Source organism: Prenolepis imparis, unplaced genomic scaffold (assembly GCF_030444845.1).
Source record: "Prenolepis imparis isolate NDT839.2.m4 unplaced genomic scaffold, iyPreImpa1.0 SCAF_11, whole genome shotgun sequence".
Classification (NCBI taxonomy): Eukaryota; Metazoa; Arthropoda; class Insecta; order Hymenoptera; family Formicidae; genus Prenolepis; species Prenolepis imparis.
In genome coordinates, this window is record NW_028141169.1 from 8,370,462 (window position 1) to 8,394,399 (window position 23,938).

General features: G+C 36.1%; 1 protein-coding gene across 12 annotated transcripts in view; it reads left to right on the forward strand.

The window, feature by feature from the left end:
* LOC145943055 (uncharacterized) overlaps positions 1–23,938 on the forward strand; it is a 300,469-nt gene that overhangs the window by 236,979 nt on the left and 39,552 nt on the right. For all 12 annotated transcript variants that reach the window (XR_014426468.1, XM_083050296.1, XM_083050295.1 and 9 more), the window contains one exon: positions 15,264–15,364. Coding sequence is in view for 11 of the 12 variants with exons in the window: in XM_083050296.1 (XP_082906422.1) it covers positions 15,264–15,364 (101 nt within the window). In the remaining variant the exon portion in view is untranslated. The remainder of the gene's footprint in view (positions 1–15,263; positions 15,365–23,938) is intronic.

A 23,938-nucleotide genomic window follows, 5' to 3' on the forward strand; every position in this document is an offset into this window, starting at 1 on the left:
TTTACGGCGATAAAGAGAACGGATTAGATAAGTGAGATACTACCAGAAATCAAACACTGCCTCTTTTCTGCCTTTTTGTGATTTAAAAAATAGAGAAAACGACATACAGCGTCGTATAATTTTTTCTTCTTCGAGAAACCGCGAAATTAAATTCATTATTTAATCTTCGTTTTAATATTAAAAAATATCAAAATTAATTAAATTTATCATAGGATACTTAACGTAATTTTGTTCACACTTTAATATTCCCATCTAGTCTGTTTCTAGCAAACAAGAAACTATCGTTAACCTTCAACGATGCCGCTGTTTCGGTTGCCGCGACGGCAATGGCTTATCTTTCCACTTTAGACGATTGTTCGAAACTCCATGTATCGCCGTGCTCGGTCGGTTCCCCGCTAACAAGCAACGGCGACGACGTCGAGCATTAAACGCGACGCGTTCGCGGCGTAAACTAATATTCCTCCCGGGCGCAGAGGGGTGAATCGCGGCGCTCGCGCGCGCACAGGCAGGATCATTATAAATAGTCATAATTACAACAGTCGCGCGTGCTTAATTCAATTAGGCTGATTAACGTTGTACGTTGCAACCCCGTCTCTCGCGCCTCCTCTCTCTCTCTCTCTCTCTCTCTCTCTCTCTCTCTCTCTCTCTCTCTCTCTCTCTCTCTCTCTCGACAGCGCAACGGCAGCCGGTTCGGAGTTCGGGTCTGGTTGGTCCTGAGGGCAGAGCACAGCAGTAAAATATACGCGGTATCCTGGCCAGGATCCCGGGACTGCGGCGCCACGGTATTATGCTTATGCATAGACAAGTTATAGCCTGGCTAATATGATTATCTCTTCGACGGAAGGCAGAGCGAACGCGGAAGAGGGACTGGTTGCAGCAGCAGCGTCTGCAACTCGCTCTTCTCCGAGTTCGTTCGATTATTATCGAGAAAACGAAAATGAAAGAGAGTATTTTCGCGTATTTCGCTAACATAAATTTGCATTTTCCAAGTAAGCAGTTTTATCGTAACAAGTTTTTAGTTTCAGAAACAATTTCATTGATATTTTAAAACTTAGCGATTCGAAGTTGTTTTTGCATAGAAGAGAAAAAATATACGGTTAGATATTGAATATTTATCCCCCGCTATCTACAATTTTTTTTTAACACTCTCTAATATTGATTGCTTTAATTCAATGATATAATTGGACGCGACATTTGCATAATCAAGAAGCATTTACAATTAATCTTTGTAAAAGGGAGAAAACAGAATCTAATATATATTTTAACAATTATTAATTTATTTGAAATTAAAAATAAGAAATGCGTACTTTCGCAATGTCTTAAAATTTGGAGCATTTGTTAAAAAAGATAGATTAATAGTAGATGAGTCTTTAATAATCAAAATTCAAGCTGAAAAGATGGAATTTTGAATGCATTTTTTTTATGTTAGACATGTGATCTGCGTAACATCAATGTTTTACAATATTATCTCGAAAGACACTTTTGTTTTCTCTCGATTGGAAATCTAATAAGAAAAAATTAGAATGAGAAAATGGCAAGATTATTAATGATCGTGGTGTTGGAGGGATACGAAGTAAGAATGCGAAGGGTGCGTCGTTTGGATTTGTCGCGGACGGGATCGAAGCCGAATAAATTAGCCCCTCCGCGCGAGAGCGCGGTCGAGATATAAAATTTTGAATATGAATGGACGGTTTTGCATCTGTGATGAGCTCTTATTCGGGAAACAAAGCGCAGCTGACGAGAACATATGTAGATGAAGGCGGGCGCGAGAAATCCATAATCCGTCGGATCCTTCGGCTTCTTAAACGCACCCGCGTCCTTCGACGTCGTTATGACAACCTAACTCGATTAATCCAATCGTGCTTCAACACGAGAAGAAACACACGCGAGCTTTCTTTATATACATTTTTATACAACTGCGTTTTTAATCGCCACGAGCTATTGGCTGCGTTTCAAAATGTTAGTTGTTGCTTATTTTCGAGTTATGCATTTTGCGCTACGAGAGATTGAGGGATTGAGGATATCATATTATAATTAAAATAATCTAATGAACATTGGCCGTACGAAGCCTACGTTGACGTGGCTCGTTTCCCATCGATGCCTCGGCATAGCGAAGGGGATAAAGAGGGATGAAGAGAGGAGAGACCTCTCTCATCTCATCTATCCCTTCCGCTAAACTCATCACCCACCGGTAATTCCATCGATGCTTTAAGGATGGAGGGTCTCTTCAAGGGATGTAGTCGTGGTTGTAACCTACTAAAGCGGGCTTAACGAAGAAATAGTTTCGTTCGACTCTCGATTCGACTATATTAACACGTATACATTTTTATATGCAAGAAACATTTTTTTTTCTCTCTCGAAATAAAAATGCATCCTTTTCGAAATTAATGCAAACGTAGAAAAAATATATTATAACTTCTACACTCTGTATAACGAGATACTAGCATATAGATGAATATCGTGTTACGAGTGCGAGATGTATCTTGATGCCCATTGTTTTCTTTCGATCTTCCTTGGCTTCTCGTCGTTCATGCGACTGTTACACGCAATGCGGGCGCCGCGGTTTTGACGATAACGCGAATCCGTCCTCATAGAAACGGGCCAGCCGGCATTTAATACCATCCCGTTGAATATTCCCTCGAATGGCCCTCGATATTGAATTGGCTCCCGCCTAATTGTAACCTCGCTCGTCGCGAGGGTCCCATTCACTTGTAAACGACATTTGCATAATTTTTACATTGCCTCTCGTGTAATCGATTTGAACACCGACGGTGATCTCTCTTCCGTTTCTTTTTTTTTCTCTTCTGCCATTTGAATCCGTGTAAGTCTTGTCCCTCTTCACGTCGATCGTCGCAGTTAGAATTGCTAAGTAATTATGCTAAATTTGTGCCTCAGCTGCTGCATATCTCGCTAGAACATATTTAAAACACATAAATTAGTTTATTGTCTTATTATGTATTCTTAATTTATATTTTCAAAAATATTCTTTATGATATAAATATATTAGAATTCTAAATATATATTAAAAATGTTAGTTTTCAGGATTAATTTAGAAATTATACATATTGTATGTTTAATATTTAAAGTAAAATAATTTTTTATTTGATCAAGTTATCAATTCTTTTTCTAAGTATTCAAAAAGGCATAAAAATTATTCGCCATGCGTTTAAATGAATTTCAAAGTTTTGTCAAGCATGAATGCAGCGAAAGCAATGGGCAGTGATTCGAGTAAACCGTTAAATATCACGATAAACGTACAAGCAATATGAAGATTTCTATGTGGATCCTTCATAAAGTTACGTTCGCCGGCCAGTAGTTAATTTAATAAATTTTTTCCCGCGTCGCGAAAAGAAGAGGAGGGAGATGGGCGAACGCGAAGGGAGACAGCGAAAAAGTTGTACACCAATTAACGGATTGAAGTGCCATCAGATGCAGGCCGGCTTCGAGAGGGTTTGGGTCGCGAAGTCCTCGAAGGGTTGGACTATCATTAGCGAGCCGCCACTTTAAGCGGCGGTTCGCTCTCACCGCCAAAAGGAAGAAGTTGAAAAGGCTCGGCTGGCCGACGTTCGTTTGACTTGTACCACTTGCGCTGTAGATTGCTTTTTGCTGCGGCTATTCCTCCTTGGCAATGCATTTCCACTCGCTGCATCCGGCACCAAATTTTAGTACAATCTTGTACAAGTACAAACGTATATTGTATTATAACAGATTATGACATATAAAATCTTTATTAAATCTCTAAGTTTATTTTTATTTTATTAAACTGAGAAATATATAAGTAAATATAATAGGAGAATGTGGAAATAATCGACCAAACTATATAATAAAATAAATATAATAGATAGAAAGAATGCTTAAGAAAACTATAGAAACTTTAATATTTTTAATTGCCCATGCAATTTCTGTACTTATAAAATCATTACTTAATGAGAGATGCGCACTGTTCAAATTTCTGTATTGATAAAATGGTTCAGATGATGACGACGGATTATCGAGGAATCTGTAAGGCGACATGGCTAAAGGGGTTTAGGGCAACTTCGAGGGGGTTAACGCAGAATCGGAATGCGTAATGGACGGCACGATGTTGGATTACCAATGAGCATCTGCCAAGATAATTCAGCCTTTTCGATCTTTCTTAGTGTCATCTCTTCCTGCTTTAAAATTTAAACATTTTTTCTCGGTACACTTTTGACTTAATTTTTTGTTTCATTAAAATATTTTTTGCAACTCAATAATATTAAATTTATTAGAAATGAACATTAGAACTGTCTCGTCTCTTTTAAAAACGCGAAAAAAAATATCATTACTGTGTAAAAAATCATGATTATCCGTTGAATTTTATTTCCCCTACATGTTATATTATGTCATATATTGTTAATCAAAAACTGCTATACTTGTTATGAGTTATATACAAAACATCTGAAATATTATTCTTATATTTATTAAAATTGAAAAATTACGTTAAAGTACTTTAATATTATCTAAATTATATCCTTCATAACTTTTGCCTGCAAGCTCTCCATTGATCTTTACCTGTGTTAAATTTTCTCTTCAAAAAAAGCGGAATTTGTTTCGCGAATTGCTGGCGAGAAATCATGCAAACAACACGGCATTCAGACTAGTAGCGTGCGATGTGCCGCGTCATTCGTCAAAATGGGGAAAGTACGCCGGTGAATAAATACGTCGGCGTCGCGCATTAAACATGTACTCGCGGATACGTCGAGATAACGTCGAGTCGATTCGTCCACCGCTCGGATCTGCCATGAAGAGCAAGGGTGATAGAGAGGGAGGGAGAAAAAGAGAGGCGGTGGGTAGCAGATAAATAGAGAAAGGTGGGAGAGAAAGCTCGTTGCCGCGAGGCATGCAATGCCGGCTGCGAAACAAATGGAACGATCGCAACGGGGGTGGAAATAAAGCGTCCCCGTCGCGTTCTACGGCTGTAACTGAAGCGGGGGTGGATCCGAGAGGAGAGAAAGAGAGAGAGAGAGGAAGAGCGAGAGAAAGAGAAAATAAGAATAAAAAAAACATATATATATATATATATACACACACATACAGGCGCTCGCTCTCGATCTCCGAATTGACGAGCGCTCGACTGTGCAAAAACGCCGAAGCACTTTTCCGTGTTCAGAGTTGCGTCCGAGCTCTTCAATGTCGCGTCGACATGGGTTGTTTCGGCGAACCTGATTCACCGTGATAGATAGGGGGTACAATTGAAAGATATTAATCGCCGAATGCACTGCTGTAGTCTAAAGAAAACTATAATGAATAAAAAGAATGCTTTGTTTGTGCTGTGTAATATAGAAATATTAAAATTGCAACTCAACTTTTATCTTTGCCTCGACTCTTGTGCTTTTATGAATTTATTTTCGCTTAACGCTTCGAATAGTCCATGTCCAGAGGTTGACGCACGTATTATTCCGGACCATTTCTTGTGTCGCCACAGAGATGGAAATGCCGTCTATGTTGGTGGTATTCGCGGGGAGAACGAGTCGTGTGTGCGTACACAGGTGCGTACAGGACCCTCAACAGGTGGTCACTCGTAATCGTGGGGGTTACGCCGCAGCCCGGTGGCTACCCATCCGTCAAGGGCTTTGTGTGCCCTTGCGCGCACCACCACTGGCGGTCGTGGCGCCCGTCGTCCTCGGGAAAAGCGGCGTTTTTCCTCTCCTCTCACTTGCACGCTCTGAAACGATCATCCCCCCGACTGCCATGCCGAAAGCCACGCTCGATCCTCCGTGGCTGGATCTCCGGCGACTTTTCGCGACTGGAACAATGCTCTCGTTAATTAAGATTTCTTTCCGCGGGTTCCCTCATCCCATTCTTGTAACCGTTGAGTGCCCCTCTCTCAAGAGCTTCCTCGCTGGCAAAAGTACGGATCGCCTCTAGACGGCAAAAAGACGACTTATTTCAGGAATTTTTTACTTTGCTTTAGAAGGCATTCGTTCGGATTATTGATTTAACTGGTAGGACGAGTATATTAATTTTTTAAATGTTTTATAACTCTCAAATTATATTTTTTATCCTTCAAGTGTTATTTGATCTATAGAGAGTGGCGTAATAAAAATCAATATTACTCTAAAATTACGTAGTTAGAGTTATTACAAAGCTTGCAGTAATCAAAATTTTAATTCCAAGTTTTTTAAGTAAGAATGAAATTTTCGTGGAGGTGCTTCCTGGAAGGAAAATTTTCGCGGTGGCTTTGAGGGCTGAATACGCGGGCTTCTAGGTTGACGAGAGGTGGTCCGGGGGGGAGGGTGGGTGGCAAAGGCGCACGGAGATCCGGATTTAAGGCGTCGTCCGTGAAAGCCCTCTGGAGGCGCTGGAGACTTGAGTCGGGGGTAGTTTAAGAGAAAGAGAAAATGGCTGGGGATGGAAAAGCAGGCAGGAGAACGACAACGACGAGGACGGGCGTGTTGGAGTGTAAGTGCTAAGATCTCGGAGTGCATTAACATGCCCCGGAGGCAAGCTGAATACAACCCTTCTTACATCCAGATCTCAAGCCGAGACCACCGTCAACTAAAGGGGGGAGAGGCGGAGGAGGAAGAAAGGGAGTTGGTAACGGTGACATCGGAAAACGGGGCAGAACAGGGCAGAACACCGCAGAGATTCCCACTTAATTACATTAAAAATGTTTTATCCTTCGGCCTTTTCTTCCCTGTCTCTTGAGACTCGAGACAGTGATATTTTTTCATGATATTTTTTGGACGAATTGAAGAATATTATTAATCTTTTTTGCAATCCGTAAATCTGAAATTGAGATACTTTTAAAACGCCTGATACAAATTTTATAGAAAAATTAAACGAAAATTAAATATTATACAGAATAATTATTATGCAGAAATTAAATATTTTTACACTCACATATATATAATTATAGAAATTAAATTAATATTATAAAGAAAAAATATATATATATATATATTGAATGTATGTATAATATACATTTTTAAACGAGAGACGTTTAAATTTTAATGTAATATATAATTTGTATTTAAATATAATATTGCGAAATATATTAAAGACCAGAAGAAAACATGAAAATAGAGCGTTTGTAATATTTGGATATTGGATATTTATAAGTGTAGAACTTATTTAAAACATTTAAAAAACGGATTATTCGTGATTAAATGTAATTTGGAAATATATTCAAGGCGACGCTTTAGAAAAGTCAGAGAACCACGAGGATGGTATGGGCTAGCAGGTCCTTGCGGCGGCGCGCCTTACATTATTTAGAAGGATCCGAGGACTCTAAGACGTCGGCCACTGGCGCATGCTAATCACTCGACCCAGATTGAATAATGAATCAGTATTCTTTCCCTTCTTTCTAGCTACCCACCTCCTCTTCGTAGACGTTCTCAGTGGAGCCGTCACTACGTGACAGGCTTTTTATTATCTGGCAAAAGAATGCCTCCTTATTTCTTTTCGTTAGAGCCAATTGCTGGTCGTTATGCATATAGTGTGCGTGAAGCTAGCATATCATTTCGTGAATAATAATAAATAATTGAGAGTTCTTGCTTTATTTTCAATAGTTCTAAAGTTCTTGATAATTTAAACAAATTGTTTTGGTGATTAAACTAAAGGAGATGCCTTAGGAGAAACTGATATACCAACTTCACGCAGCATATAACTTTGTCCTACGACATTTTCCTCATCAATAATTGTATAAGTTTAAGAGATCTATAGTTCTACAAGAATTTTAAGAAGAGTTCTGTCTTCTAGAAATAAATAATATTAATTAAAACCAAATAAACATCAGTAAATCTTTTACTTGAGCATGTCGAAGTAAAACGCCGTTCGATTTTCGAGAGTTCTGCTTATTACGAAATTATTCTGGTATAGTTCTGAGCATGTACAATACCTTTCTAAAGAGTTTTGATGATAAAAATAATTAGAAAATTTTTTAAACAAATATTTTATTCGAAAAAATATCTTATTTTGTAAAAATAAAAGACTGAAATTTTACATTTTATAATTATTATTTATTAACTCAAAAATGTCTGTATAGTCATTGATTATTAAAAACGAAAACCTAAAGCAGACGCATCAGGTAGAGGACCATCGCGTGGAAGAGAGCGTTAGCATAATGTCTTCGGGTTCGGTACATACATAACGCCCACACGTACAACGCAGATACGTATAACGCGGTACTGGCACCCCGCATAGTACTTTACTCCTTGGTACTTTGTGTGCAAATTATGCCCAAGACGAGACAGAATGGAGAAAAGCCCGGGTTTTGCCTGCGAGGATGAAGCGAGTCCCCGATGTAACCTCTTCGTACGAGATTCGAATGAAAATTTAAGAGAAAGAGTTTGCCCCGTAGCTTCCTGCTTTACAATATTTAGAAATGTCATTACTAAAGCGAGATTTCATTCACAATAAAATAGCTACTTATTCGAAATGAAATATTTATCACACTAATATATATGTACAGTTTTATATTAATTTGTAGCGCAAGGTAATAATCGCAGTAGAGATAAATGCGATGTCTATCAATGACAAATTTAATTATAATTTTAAACTTATCAGAGTTGATCACTATTATTTTTATTTAGTCTTTGTTTACTCGATTGAATTTTTTTCTACTTTGCCTATATTATTAACACGACAGACGAGATAAAACTTTTGGTTATAGAAGATATCATAAAATAAACAAAAAGTAAATGGAAGCAATTATAGATTTGTCAAAAAATTTTACAGCACGTAAATTTTTTTATATTACAAAGATGATTAATAAAACGCTTAAAGAAGAGTAATCTTGTAAAATCTTAAAGAAGACGAGAGGAAGATTACAAAGCTTATCATAAAGGCTTGAATAATTTTTGAATTTACTTTTATACGCGCCTTGACAATTTTAATAATAATTGCAAAATAGAGAGATAGATAGAGATAGAGAAGAAGAAGGAAAAGAGAGAAAGAAGGGAGAGGGATATAGAGAAAGACAGAGAGAGAGATGAAGAAAGGATTCATATTATTGCTCTTTAGGGATTAGGGTCTCTAGTTCTGCGACAAGCTGTACTCTCCATCTTATAATAACAGAAGCCTACCCTTCCTTGAATGCCAACGTTGTGTTCTCCACGTTCTCGTTGTGTCTAAAGACTCCGATTAAGCTAGGAATCCTAGTTGGTTCATGCGACGCCACATTATATGCCTAATCTCTTATGATCTATCGCTATTAGATGCTATGCTTTATTTTGCATCGACATTACATAGTTAAAAAATAATATTAAATAATAAGGAAAGAGAAAAAAAAATTATATATATATATTTCTCAGAAAATGTGATAAGCATATGGAGAGATAATTCTTCCAAGATAATTCTAAGTTATTCTAAATAATTCTAATGTTCTAATATAGATGCTAAATAATTCTAATTGTTGTTTATAATAAATTAATCTTAATAGTATCTATATTTGTGCAAACGTTGCTTTCTCACGAACCTTCACGGGCAATAAAGGGATAGTAGACGTAATCTGTAGAATCTCTCTCGTCTCTCTCCTCGTCAGTCCTTACAGTCGTTTTAGGGGAAAACAAGACATTTATAAACACCACCACTACACTCACGCGCGAGATTAGATTTGTTAAGATAATGAGGCGCCCGGTTTAGCGAAGCGCCTCCAGCGTGCCTGCAACCATCATCATGAAGAGCCTGCAACCGCCGTCTCCTTAATCCCGAATATGACCTTGCATGGCGAGACCATTGCAAGATGCAGACTTGCGGAATGATATGTGTTTACGAGCTTTCCTAACAAATTTGTTAAGACAAAAATTCTTTATCATTATCATAGACATTACACGCATACATAAAAAATAAATTCTAATGCACTTCCAATAAATATGTTTGATAAACATAAAATTATTTGACATTTGCCAAGTCTAGGAATTTTCTGCAATGCGTAAAATAAATTTTTATCAACTGTGTTTTGCATATACAAGAAATTAAGAAAATTTTAACAATAAATTATATAAAATTTATAGTTATACTACTGTAAATAATATAAATTTTAGTTATGCTATAATCGTTATATCCTCTCGCCTGATATCTTTCGGATAAATTGAATGTTGTTCCCCAGATCTACACAGAGAGAAACAAGACGATTCGAGAGTGTGAGGATAAGGCGAGAGTTCGCGAGTCTATGGCCCTTGAGAGAAATGTCGATGTTCGAGATTCACAGTCGATCAGAATTTATCCTTATTGCAATGTAGGCTGTATCTGGCGACGCGTTATTTCGACATCAGTGAAAAAAACATAATAAAATTTAACGGTCCGTCAGGCCGCGGCATTCCTGCTCCCGGGGAGCAGCCAATAAATACCGGGGACAAGGCGGCTACAAATCTCAAGATAAACAGAAGCCCGTATTTTTCTACCCCCTTGACTTCCGCTGCGTTTCTCCGCGCTCCTCCGCGCTTTCTCCGAGCTCGTGGAAAAGGGTGCTCTGCCCTTTTTACATTCCACGTATGAATTATTAGGTGGCCGGACCTAAGGGGTGGACACACCGCGGTATTTAATTTTCACTCCCCATTAAAACAGGACGAATTTTTCCCTAATCGCATCCCTGACGATGAAAGTGCGGTCGGCAGTTTGTCACCGACCCTTCGTTCTATTATCAATATATTATCGCGCCTTACTCCTCTCTCTCTATCTCTTTCTCTCTTTCTCTTTATAAGTCGTATATTAATTTAAAGTTCGGCTTTTCGACGTGATTGCTTATCGAATAAGAACACATATTCGGATCGCGCGTAATAACGAGATGAGAAATCTTCGATGTTACCGAGACGGGTAGATCACAGGGCGATGCCAATTAAGGAGGAGTCTGCGAGTACTGAAACAGAACTAAAGTCTGGCGGCTGCTGATGATGTATGTGGTGGAAAATATTGGAAGCAATCTGTCACGCCATCGACGTTCCATAGGCGTCGGTTCCTCTCCTTCTTCGATCCCCTTTGCTCTTTGTCCTTGGAATTGTACGAATATCGTGATAGGATAATCTTATTCACTCATCAAATCACTCATCAAATGAAAATAAATGTATTTGTTAATTTTAGTATAATTTTTATTAATTTTAATTTGTAATATTTTTTTCTAATTTTTTTTAGTGTAATTATTTTGTTGTTTAGTACTTTAATAAATACTTATTATATAGTATTTATTATAGATGAAACAAAAAAATATATTTATCATTTATTTTTAATAAAAAATATTTTTTTGATTAATCTGTTTAATATCTAATTAATTTCTTAATGTATCCACTAATTTAATCTAATAATATATCATACTTTTCTCTGCTTTTATCTGTCAAACTCATAAAAGATTTAAGCAAATATTGTATACGAGTAATCAATAAACAGGATCCTTTTAATTTTCTCTAAAGACGCAACTGGCATCTTCTCTCTTCTCTCAATATACAAACGAGTATCCTCATCTCTCGCAGTCTTTTTCCTTCTTCAGCGAGTTCCTTCCGGATATACGGTTGATTAAACGCGCAACTATGTAGTGCAACGCAAATATACTGGCCTCGAGCTCGTTTTCCTTTTCGGCGTTCCTCATCCCCGAAGACAGACAGGAGTCGTTCCGCTTTCGATTCTACCTTTCGACTCTCTTTGAATTCCAACCCCGGTCACTTGACGGAAATATTTATCGAGGGTCTCCGGCGAGGCCCCCTCGTTGCCCTACTCCTTCGGGCTAGACAGGACGACGACAAGGCGAGACGCGATTCCTCGTAGTTCACCCTGATATCTTTCCTTGGCCCGTCCCCTTCGTCTCTTTCTCCACTACTATCCTGTTCGCTCTCGTTCGCGAGTTCTTTGATCCATTTTACGGAGTTCGTTCGGTACGGATTATTTGCTCTCTTAATTACATTTCGATTTTACCTCGTCTCGTCTCTTTAGCGCTCTCTCCTCCTTGAATAACTGATCAGTCAGTCCTGCTCGTCTTTCAAGCATTGACACTATTAAGCTATACAGAATGTATTTCATATTAATAAGTATTGGATTGTAGAGCAAAACAAGAATGACAATTGTTTAAAAACTGATGCACTATTTTCTACCGAATTAAATTTCAAGACTGTGAATAAATCCATTTCTGATATTAATATGTTTTTTTAGATACATATGCAGAAATATACATATACATATATTAATTGTGATGCGTGGATTTCGATGTTTCGACAAGATTGCGATACTTTTAAATTCTTTGGTTTTTTTTATCCTTTCTCGGTCTACGACGGCGGAAAGCGACCTGATTTACATTTCTTTCTCTCGTCGGCATAAAAATTCCGCGGCGATAACTTCCTTTGTTCCACCCTCTGTGGTCGCGGGAACGACCGACCCCTGTGGCTCAAGAGCCGCGGGGGTGCCGTCGTAACTTTGTCTAGTTTCTCGTGCATATTACATTTTTTCTTAATTAAAGGCAATACACCTTTCGGTGGTAAACGCGAGTCACTTTCTGTCGTTCGCTGTGACCAAAAATCTGTCGATTAAAATTTATAACATTGGCAAAATAATATTTTGTTTAATATACCGATGAGTATTCATTACTGAATATAAATACTGCACAGTATTGTATGCTATTTATACAAAATGAAATTCATTAATACAAATACATAATAAGTATTTTATATTCCAAAATTATTTTTTGTTAATATCTTTGAAATATTTGTACAAAAATTATAATTCGAAAAAGTTTATGTAAATGAAAAGATGTCAATTAAAAATCAGACACAAACAAATAATGATGACAGTTTAGTTAGACTCTGTCATTTTTCTATGCAGTAGATATGAAAAGCTCAGGAATTGGTATAAAATGTCAATAGTCTGAACAGCTTGATCGTTTTTTAAGTCGGACGATAATTAGCATTATATTTTCGTGAAAGTTTTCGCGCAATCATACTTGAGAATTGCTTCAAAAGCGTCCAGAAACGATCGAGCGAGCAGTAACTGTGCGACGTTTGGCAACTTTATACGTTCCTGATAATCTCGCAGAGAGCTCCCGGACGGTTATTCGCAGTGGTCTGGATTTATGAAATGGCAATAAAATTTATATGACTCGGTGGATCGTTAGGGGTGCGGGTCCGCTCGTTCAGATTGATGTCGGTTGTGCCGCGAGTCTGGTCCACTTGCCTGAGGCTACGTTTATTTCTCTCTGCGATCGTCGTAGAGCGGTCCATGCTCGTTATTAATCTCTTGGAAATCGCGACAGTCATTTTAATCATTGTGTAAAACAAAAAAAATAGATTCTATTTAATATACCGTCGCGCGCGCAAATTACTTTCGAGAAAATTTTCTAGATTAAATATAATAATTTGTTAATATACTTTTTTTTAAATTTAATTCTTTGATTATCGCATAAATATTACACGATTTTATATTACAAATATTTTATGTACAAATATAATACATGTACTAATTAATTATATGTAATCACTGGCGGGTTTAACCCCCCCCCCCTTGCAAATTAAAAGAAACAGTTTTGCTGAATTTGTTTAAAAAATATAAATAAAGAAAAACAAACATTAAAGAGCTATCGACGTCAGGAGATCCGCTAGTGTATATATATAAGTATAAGATACACTGTAAATTATACTCATTACGCATTCAAGGAGTATAGATTAAGTCAGACATAGGACGAAATGATGAGATAATTTCATTGCACGAAAATTATTAGGTGAAATTCTTTATATCTATATAATATATATATATTATATATTATATCTATATAATATATATATTATATAGATACAAAGAATTTCGCCTAATTATTTTCGTACAACAAAATTATCTCATCATTTCGTCCTATGTCTGACTAAATCTATACTTAACTCCTTGAATGCGTAATAAATATAATTTACAGTGTATCTTATACATACATATTGTATATATTATATAGATATAAAGAATTTCGCCTAATTATTTTCGTGCATGAAATTATCTCATCATTTCATCCTATGTCTGACTTAATCTACACTTAACTCCTTGAATGCGTAATGAGTATAATTTACAGTGTATCTTATACATACATATTGTATATATTATATAGATATAAAGAATTTCGCCTAATTATTTTCGTGCAACGAAATTATCTCATCATTTCGTCGTATGTCTGACTTAATCTAAACCTCACTCCTTGAATGCGTAATAAGTATAATTTACAGTGTATCTTATACCTTTATATATGAATTAAGTTTAGATTAAGTCAGACATACGACGAAATAATGAGATAATTTCGTTGCATGAAAATAATTAGGCGAGAAATTCTTTATATCTATATAATATATATATATATATATATATATATATATACACTGGCGAATCCGGGGGGGGGGGGGTAAACCCCCTTGGAAATTAAAAGAAACAGTTTTGCTGAATTTGTTTAAAAAATATAAATAAAGAAAAACAAACATTAAAGAGCTATCGACGTCGTTGATCCTGGAATAAAAGCTAATCATGAAACCAAAAATATTAAATAAAATAATTTTGCAAAAACCCCCCCCCCCCCCCATTATCGACGTCAGGATCTGCTAGTGTATGTAATTATATGTATTAATTTAATTTTTGTATTAAAAGAGTAAACTCTAATTATAAGTCTATTAATAATTTTATGTGTTAGCAAACATGCAAAGGGAAAATTATATATGTATTATCTGCATATATATTATATAAATTGATAGTCTTAAGAAAATTTGTGCTTAATTTAGAAATCAATCAAGCGAAATAAACCAATTATTTTTGGAATTATTTTCGTAAAAGTATATATTTTTACAAGATTAAAATATATAATTTTATAATCAATTAAAGAGGTATGAGAGAGCATTTTTTATATCATATATTCAGAGTGAAAAGCTAATATCAATTTTCAAGAAATATATTCACATATAAATAAATATGTATGTGTCTCGCGATGTGTCTGCGTAATCTTACTGTTCTATCACTTGATCTCGAGCACCGGAGATAAGAGAAAAAAGGTGCTTTTGATAACTCACTTATGCAGTGAATCACGCGTGTGCTTTGCCAAGCATGATGCCTCGAGGACATGTCTGTTCTACCTGTTGCTCGATTCCCCATCGACGGTAGCAAGTATTGCGCGAAGAATTCGACGGGCTTTCTCCTTCTCCATGTTTTCTCCTGCCTATTGCGATGTGAAACAAGTTTGCAAGTCGCTGCAGCGAATTTGCAGAAACTGTAATGTGCGATTCGGATTGTCGTTAAGACCAGCAAGCTAGACCAATTTTGATTTTATGAGTAATCATATCGCGTTCGTCTTGTTGCAGGTGGACGATCGAGTCAGGTCTCCGGGAACATCACGATGCCTGACCGCTACTACCATGTCGCTCTCCATCTCACCCTCTAGCCCCGAAGAACCTGTTACGCTGTAAGTAATATGTATACATAATTTTTTTTAAAGTTTCTTCCATTTCTTTGACGTATTTAAAGTTTGTCAATATTGTTATCAAAATGAATGATATATGAAGTTCTAGAATTTTTATCTTATCTAACATAATTCTGTTTCTTTTTCCTGCCTGAAGATAATAAATTAAAACCGAAAAAATGTACGCTGAAGTAAATACATTTATGATATAATAACAAAATAAAAAATCTTCTAAGGTAAAATATTTAAACTTGAAACACTTTGTGAATGTATAACAATATATAATAATTTTTCCACAATAAACATTACTTACATATAATTTTTATCAAACAGATAAAACGTATTAAACTTAAATATAAATATTACATTTATCTAAAATAAAATTATATAATGCAAATTACAATGCAATAATATAAGAAAAAAATACGATACATAATAATAACAGAAAATTTAAGGTATAACCATTTTTCATTTGAAACTGAATTATATGTGCAATATCGTATGCCTGAGAACTATTTCACAAGAGTCTCTAAAAAAAAATACTGAAATTAATATAGTAGGAGAAATTAAATATGCTCTACTGTACACTTAATGGAGAATACAGTGAAGGTGATTAACACTATTGTATATTTTATGTATTAAGAAAATGGAAAATTAAAAGTCTTTTTTTCTCTCTCTTTCTCGCGGAAAATGCAGACGAGACCGCGATCCTTGTAGTTTCCTTTCTGCGATCCAAAAAGCCACTCAGACAAATTAATAATCGCCATTGCTGTATTGCTTGCAAGCAATACAGCAATGATATTCTCGTGTGGTCCTACACCGGGCGTTCCTTCGTGTTGTCGGCACGATTTCGCAGAGTATCACGTAGCGAGCTACGCAGAGAAAGACGAAGAGGGGGAAGGAAGGAGAGGCGATATTTATGCCAGTTTTTTATTGCGCTTTAGCCTGAGAGAGCAGAATGGAAACAATATGTCACCCGGTAGGGAAAGCAGCCTGGTATAGCAAGACGGGGGAAGAAGAAGGGAGCTGCTTCTTGTAGGTGGCCCGACCGGTGTTGGTACCTAACGTTAATACTAACACCTCCGTCGTGCCAGCGCCCTCCGGCCGACGTCATGATTTTAAATGAACAACCCCCGTTTCTCCCTTTCAACCCGAAAACACGGGCGGGATTGCTGCTGTGCGTTTCGCGATACCGCTTGCTAAACGATTTTTGAATTTGTTCGCATTGTGCCTTTATTTCCATTTCGAATTATTTAGTATGAGATTGATTGGCGTAGAATACACAAAAGAGAAAGAGAGAGACAGTGGGTATTTTTTTCATGAATATTGTTCATGAATACTTCATGAATACTCTTTACATTTGTGTACATATTTGTGTGAATTCTGTGCAGAATGCAGTCAAAATGGGTTATCTCATTTGCGAAAGCTCTCAAGCGGATGTAAAAATTGAAAAGTAAACGATATAAAAACATCGTATATTAACTAGAATTTGTTGATTGCTTTTTCTACACATAGATAATTTAAAAACCTATTTTAACGCAAGATTATTAGATTAGTTTTTCGCTGGATTAATTTCATCACAATTTAGATAAAAATAATGAATACGTGTTTACTGAGAAAGCTGTATATAATGGAGCAAGAAGATTTTGCACGTGTATTCCTCAGATAAATATAGTCCAAGCTATATAAATATAAATCCGGCAATCGTGGCAAGCTTAAAATATTCGAGATCAGACGATTTCCGGCAGTTCTGCTTATCGCTCAGAAGTACGCAGAAAAAAAAAGAAAAAAGAGGAACGAAAAAAGGGGAAGGACTCGTTATTCGGAGTCTCAAGAGTCATCGGATAAGTGCATATCGATTTCTCCCTATTGGCGAGGGTCGGGCCGCTGGTAAGATCGAGGCGAATGGGAAAAAAAGAAGGCGGTAAAAAGGGCAAAGGCTATAAGTAACGGACCGTCTGGTGGAAAGCGCTCGAGGGCGAACAGTGATTTAGAGAAATTAAAACTTTAATTCATGTTCGGGTTCATGGGGGGTTGTGTCCTCTATCCCCTACCACCTTTTTCCTCTCTGCTACTCCACCCTGTGGCATTCTGTGCCCCCGTCGATCGACCGAAATACCGCTCCGCGTAAATTGGCAAGCACAACTAGTGCTCGTTTTGCTCTGCTACTCTCGAGGCCTTTTCGTATTTTCATAAAAATACTAATTTTGTATTACTTAAGCTTAAATGGCAGTAAGTAATATATTTATTAATAAATGCACGTGTATAAGATTGTCTATTTAAACAATTTTCTAAAACGTCGTTTAATAATAATATATGATTTAAATAATTTCTCGATTAAAACAGTAAAAATTATAAGATGACATATTTATAATGCACAATTAATAATCTAGAAAATATATGAAGAAATATATGAATAATGCAGCTGTTTGTTTATTATTAAAGAATCTAATAATGGGTGGGTGATTTATAAGAAGAGGGCGAACGAAATGTTTCGGAGTTGGTCATCCGCGTCTACTAGACACAATTATTGTCATCTTGATTTAAATCGCACATGCATTTTAAAACACAATGCAGGCTAGCTCAGTATAATCGGCAGTTACAGGAGGCAAATAAAAATTCAATATTATCGGATAAAGGAGTGCCATGTATATTCTATCATCGATCTAATGTGTTTTCTTATACACATAATGGATTTCCCTCTTAACCAATATATATAAATCATATATTACAAATATTTTTTTCGAAAATATGTCGAAATTATGCTTATTGCTAATTTATGACAATATATACTACAGTTTAAGAAAGTTAATTGTTATAATAATAATCTGTATAAGTATTATTCGTCTTTTTTAAACTCTTTCTTTTGCAATAATTTTAGACGGATCAATTTTAAATAAAATTTTAATTGAAATTATTTATATAGTGAATTATTACACATCTTAAAAATTAAAATTATTGATTATGAATGTTGATGACATTTAATTAAATTTCCATCAATAAAAAATTAATTCCAAATTTATTGAAAAAAATGCGCGATTTTTGCGATATGTCTTTTTGTATTTATCATATATGTCTATTTGTATTATCTTTGCGACATGTCATTTTGTATAGTAATAATGTTACTCAATTGTAAAGAATTCTAAAAAAAACATTGACTCGCAAGACAGAAGCATCGCGATAAATCTGCATTTCGGAAGACGTCCTTACAAACTTTTATGAGCCATACAGGATACAGAATATGAAAAAAGGACGTACCCTTTATCTTCTCTTCCTCTGGTCTGCTGTCCCTCTCGTAGTTTCTTTCCTCGTTCATCTTTCGCCTTCCGTGTTCTTCTTTCCGTCTCTGGATATCGTGCTCCGGCTTTTAGGGGGCAACCTCCGCCTCCAATAAATTCCCATCACCAGCTTCCAGGTACGCCTTCGTAGTAAGTAAATCATATCGTAAGTGAATCCGAATTGAATACAATGAATAAATATGGCTTTCGTATAATGAAAGGCAACCACGAGTATCTAGTAGGAATTACGACAATTAATTTCTAATCCAAGGGAAAATTTCTTTTTCGATATCTTCTCAATTTAAAATTATTCCATGACATTTTGTATATACATTTTTTTAATACTTTATTGACGCCTCTTAAAAAAAATTAAACTTTTTGCATCTATTGATTATATTATTTTTCTTTATTGTACGAAGCAAATATGGGCGATTTACGCTTATTCGTGAGGCAGTTTCGCCCGCATGTATACGTGAATGCGAGTCAAGGAGCAACCAGTCAGTGGAAATGCATAAATACATGAGTCGCGGGGCAACAAGCGAAAGAGGGAGACAAGCTTGGCCCGCATATGTAGCGAGCGACTCGTAATAACGTGTGGATAACCGTTCTCTCTCGTCATGAAAATACGGTCTTTCAAAAGCCTGTACTTTCCCCTCGAAAATGTGTGCGCGGTTTCGCTCGTTGCTAAAGAGGACACATGAGAAATGACAATCTTATTCCACGATTTCTTGTCACTAACTTCGTTTCGCAACAATTCTCTCGTTATTCGTTGTTATTTTTAAAAATGCATTATTATTAAATTTATTATTAAATTTGCGCAAAAACTTTTGAAAATTTAGTTTGATATTCTGTGAATTAAAAAATTAGAAGTAGCGTAGTCCACAATTGTCGAGGCAGATAAAAAGACATTGTGTAAAATAAAGATCAAAATAAAAATTATGTTATTTGTCAGACTCAAGGCATCAATTTTTAATTGTTTTTGAATTATTTCAAGTAATCAATAAACATCAAAAATATAATAAAATTTTGCTTGTCAACAGACAATCGATTAATAAAAGCTGTCTGATCTACGCGATCTTTTCACTAATTAATTACGTAATACAAGATTTCTCCTTCACACACACATTCGATGAATAACGATTGGATTTTGGTGATCGTGACTCTCGAGATTCTCTTCTAATCTCTGATCGCTGAATTAAAAGTCGAAGGAAACGCCATCAAACGATGACTGTGCCGCAACGAGCGCAAGAAGTAAATATAAAGGGAAGGGATGACTCTGCAGAGAGGCATTAGAGAGGCGAGATTCGCATTCCCGCATTACTGTCACGCGAGTAATTACGCACCGTCGAAAGCAACGGTGCGACGGTTAGAGATGGGGCGAAGAGTGGGTGGTGGTGGTGGTGGATGTAAGGGACGATGGAACGGGCGTAGCAGAAGGGTTGCTGTCGCTGCGCTGCTGGCTTGGCGTCTCCCGCGTTGCGCGATTCGCAGCCAACGGGAGAAACCAGAGCTAATAAAAGCCCACAATTACCTCCGGTTCGAGCCATTTGTCTTGACGGGCGTCTCATGCCCGATATAATTCACCGTGGCAACAACACATTGTTGCCTAATGAGGTGTAAAACATTCCGAGATATCTGGCTGTCTCGGGCTGCGGAGGGCGGTTTCCGTAGAGCCGATTCACGATATCTCGCGGCCCTTTTCCTCCCCGCGCTCTTATACACAGACCGATTCTTCTTTATCGTCGAGAATGAGAGTCCTCGTGGAATTTCGACGAATTGCTTGCGCATCGGCCTGTTTCTGGAAAAGTTGCAAGAGGAATCGTCCAAATTCTGTAGGCTTTAGAGATAGACACAAAAATTGATTGAGGGACAAGTCGTTTTTTTAATAAATTTTAGAGAAATCTGTGAAAAAAATTCGCTGAAATTTGATAACTGACAGAATTTTTAGAGAAACTTTATTTCTTTTATATAGAATATTCCCAGAGACTTGCGTGATGTTCTTTCAGGTAAAAAGTTTCTGATGAAATTGAAATTAATCTCATAAAAACCCATCGCACGTGTTCATAACTTTTTCATTTTCATGATCGGATAAATGAGAATTCTAATATTATAATACTGAGCATTATAATATTATAACTAGATTAAATATCTATTTTAAAAGATATTTGCTTAAATATGAAACAAGATTTAATTTTATCGTCGCAGGCTAATTTGCTAAAATTCTTTATAATTTTACTGTAAAATGTGTCATTTTTTTGTTTGAATTTTTTAATAGCTATATCAATAATTAAAGTAATATTTTATAAATTGAGAAATTTTATGCACTAAAGAGAGAGCTTGATAAATATACGTACGTTCTTATGATGTATAAATAACTCGCAAACAATCTCAATTGTCACAAGTCTCTCAGATTAATTCCTGCCATTCGGTTTCACAAGTTACATTGAGATCCACCGATTTGGAGCGTGCTCCGCGTTTTTACTCCTTTTCATCCCGAAAAGTTTGTAGCTCCCTTTCCCTCTCTCTTAGCACAAATCATACAGTTTGCCGGACAATGTTTGTTCGTTGCGGCGCGTATCCTTTCAAGGTTTTTTTTTCGGCGCGGTATGAAAGGAACGTGCTCCGTCAATTCGATTTAGCCGGATGTACTACGTGCCCTTTTTACACACTCTCACCCTGTCTCTCTCTCAACCACCTCGTTCTCTTTGTCTTTATTTCGCCGGTGTGGCAGTGATTTGCTGCGATAAAGCCGCATCGACAGGCGACGCACGTGTATCGCGTGTCGAAGGACACCCTTCTCCTTTTCCAACACGAGCTCTTTCCTCTCCCGAGCCTCGCCCTTCGCGTTCAAGGCTGGTCGGAGGAGCTTATGATATATTTGTAATCATGTTACCCGCGATACGTGCCCTTCCGTTACAACTGCCTCTCGTAACAAACGGCCGTAAACCTTTTTTTTTCACTTTATGGTCGTATACCTACTCGGGCATTCTCCGACGATGCTTCGGAAATTAACACCTTTTGCATGTGAACATTCTACACGCAATTTAAAATGCTTGGGATCACAGAATATATGCAATCTAGATTTCTATGCAAGTAGTAATCGAAACCAACTCTTTATTATATAAAGGTGTCATAATATAAGACTCCTCAAATTAGCTATGTGAACCTAGCACCCGACTTTTTAAAAATTAATTTTTTAAAACGGAAAATGATAGCATTTCGTTTGTAGTTGTTTGTAGTAACAATAATTTCGTTTGTAGTTTTATCAATTAATAAATAAAAATTTTTTAAATGACTCGCACCCGACATTGAGATATCGCAAATCCGCTTGCGCACTCTTCTTTAGAATCGTTTGTAGTCGTTTGTAGTTGTTTGTAGTGATTTTCCTTTCGTTTGTAGTTGAGCGGTTCAAAAGTTATAAACAATTGTTTATTCGTCCAAGAGGTAAATTTGTTAATTTTAAAGATATCGCAAATTCGCTTGCGCAGTCTTCTTTAGAATCGTTTGTAGCTGTTTGTAGTGATTTTCCTTTCGTTCGTAGTTGAACGGTTCAAAAGTTATAAACAATTGTTTATTCGTCCAAGAGGTAAATTTGTTAATTTTAAAGATATCGCAAATCCGCTTGCGCAGTCTTCTTTAGAATCGTTAGTAGCTGTTTATAGTGATTTTCCTTTCATTTGTAGTTGAACGGTTCAAAAGTTATAAACAATTGTTTATTCGTCCAAGAGGTAAATTTGTTAATTTTAAAGATATCGCAAATCCGCTTGCGCAGTCTTCTTTAGAATCATTTGTAGTTGTTTGTAGTGATTTTCCTTTCGTTTGTAGTTGAGCGGTTCAAAAGTTATAAACAATTGTTTATTCGTCCAAGAGGTAAATTTGTTTTTTAAGATTTTTTAGATCCGTCTGCGCAGTCTTCTTTAAAATCGTTTGTAGTTGTTTGTAGTGATTTTTTTTTCGTTTGTAATTGAGCGGTTCAAAAGTTATAAACAATTGTTTATTCGTCCAAGAGGTAAATTTGTTAATTTTTAAGAATTTTCAAATCCGCTTGCGCAGTCTTCTTTAGAATCGTTTGCAGTGATTTTCCTTTTGTTTGTAGTTGAGCGGTTCAAAAGTTATAAACAAATTGTTTTAAAAAGTTTTATATCATATGACATCATGTATATATGAGCGTTTCGACAAAATTATTTAACAAATCTTGCTCAAATGAGTCATATTATACACGCATATAATATGCAATATAATGTACATATACAATAATGATTAGAAAGTTATTTTTTTCCGAGTCTGGCGATTAATCAGGGATAGAAAGTAGCACTGGTCAGCCGATTTCAGTGATTATCCGTCCGATATAAGCGACAATAGTAACGCGTTCGAACTCTTTTCATCCCTGCACGCTTTAATTCCTCGTTCGAATAATTTCGACAAATATCGCGATAATATCATTAATAATGTTATCATTTCTTACAACAATTTTTTTTAAATTTTATTTACAAATATTTAAATAATAAATTCTATTAATAAAGTAATAAAATATTATTCGCACACGACGAGCTGTGTGAATAGCACTCGACTTTTTAAAATGTATTTTTTAAAACAGAAAATGATAGCATTTCGTTTATAGTTGTTTGTAGTAACAATAATTTCGTTTGTAGTTTTATTAATTAATAAATAAAAAAAAATTTTTAAATGACTCGCACCCGACATTGAGATATCGCAAATCCGCTTGCGCAGTCTTCTTTAGAATCGTTTGTAGTTGTTCGTAATGATTTTCCTTTCGTTTGTAGTTGAGCGGTTCAAAAGTTATAAACAATTGTTTATTCGTCCAAGAGGTAAATTTGTTAATTTTGAAGATATCGCAAATCCGCTTGCGCAGTCTTCTTTTGAATCGTTTGTAGTTGTTTGTAGTGATTTTCCTTTCGTTTATAATTGAGCGGTTCAAAAGTTATAAACAATTGTTTATTCGTCCAAGAGGTAAATTTGTTAATTTTAAAGATATCGCAAATCCGCTTGCGCAGTCTTCTTTAGAATCATTTGTAGTTGTTTGTAGTGATTTTCCTTTCGTTTGTAGTTGAGCGGTTCAAAAGTTATAAACAATTGTTTATTCGTCCAAGAGGTAAATTTGTTTTTTAAGATTTTTTAAATCCGTCTGCGCAGTCTTCTTTAAAATCGTTTGTAGTTGTTTGTAGTGATTTTTTTTTTGTTTGTAATTGAGCGGTTCAAAAGTTATAAACAATTGTTTATTCGTCCAAGAGAGGTAACTTTGTTAATTTTTAAGAATTTTCAAATCCGCTTGCGCAGT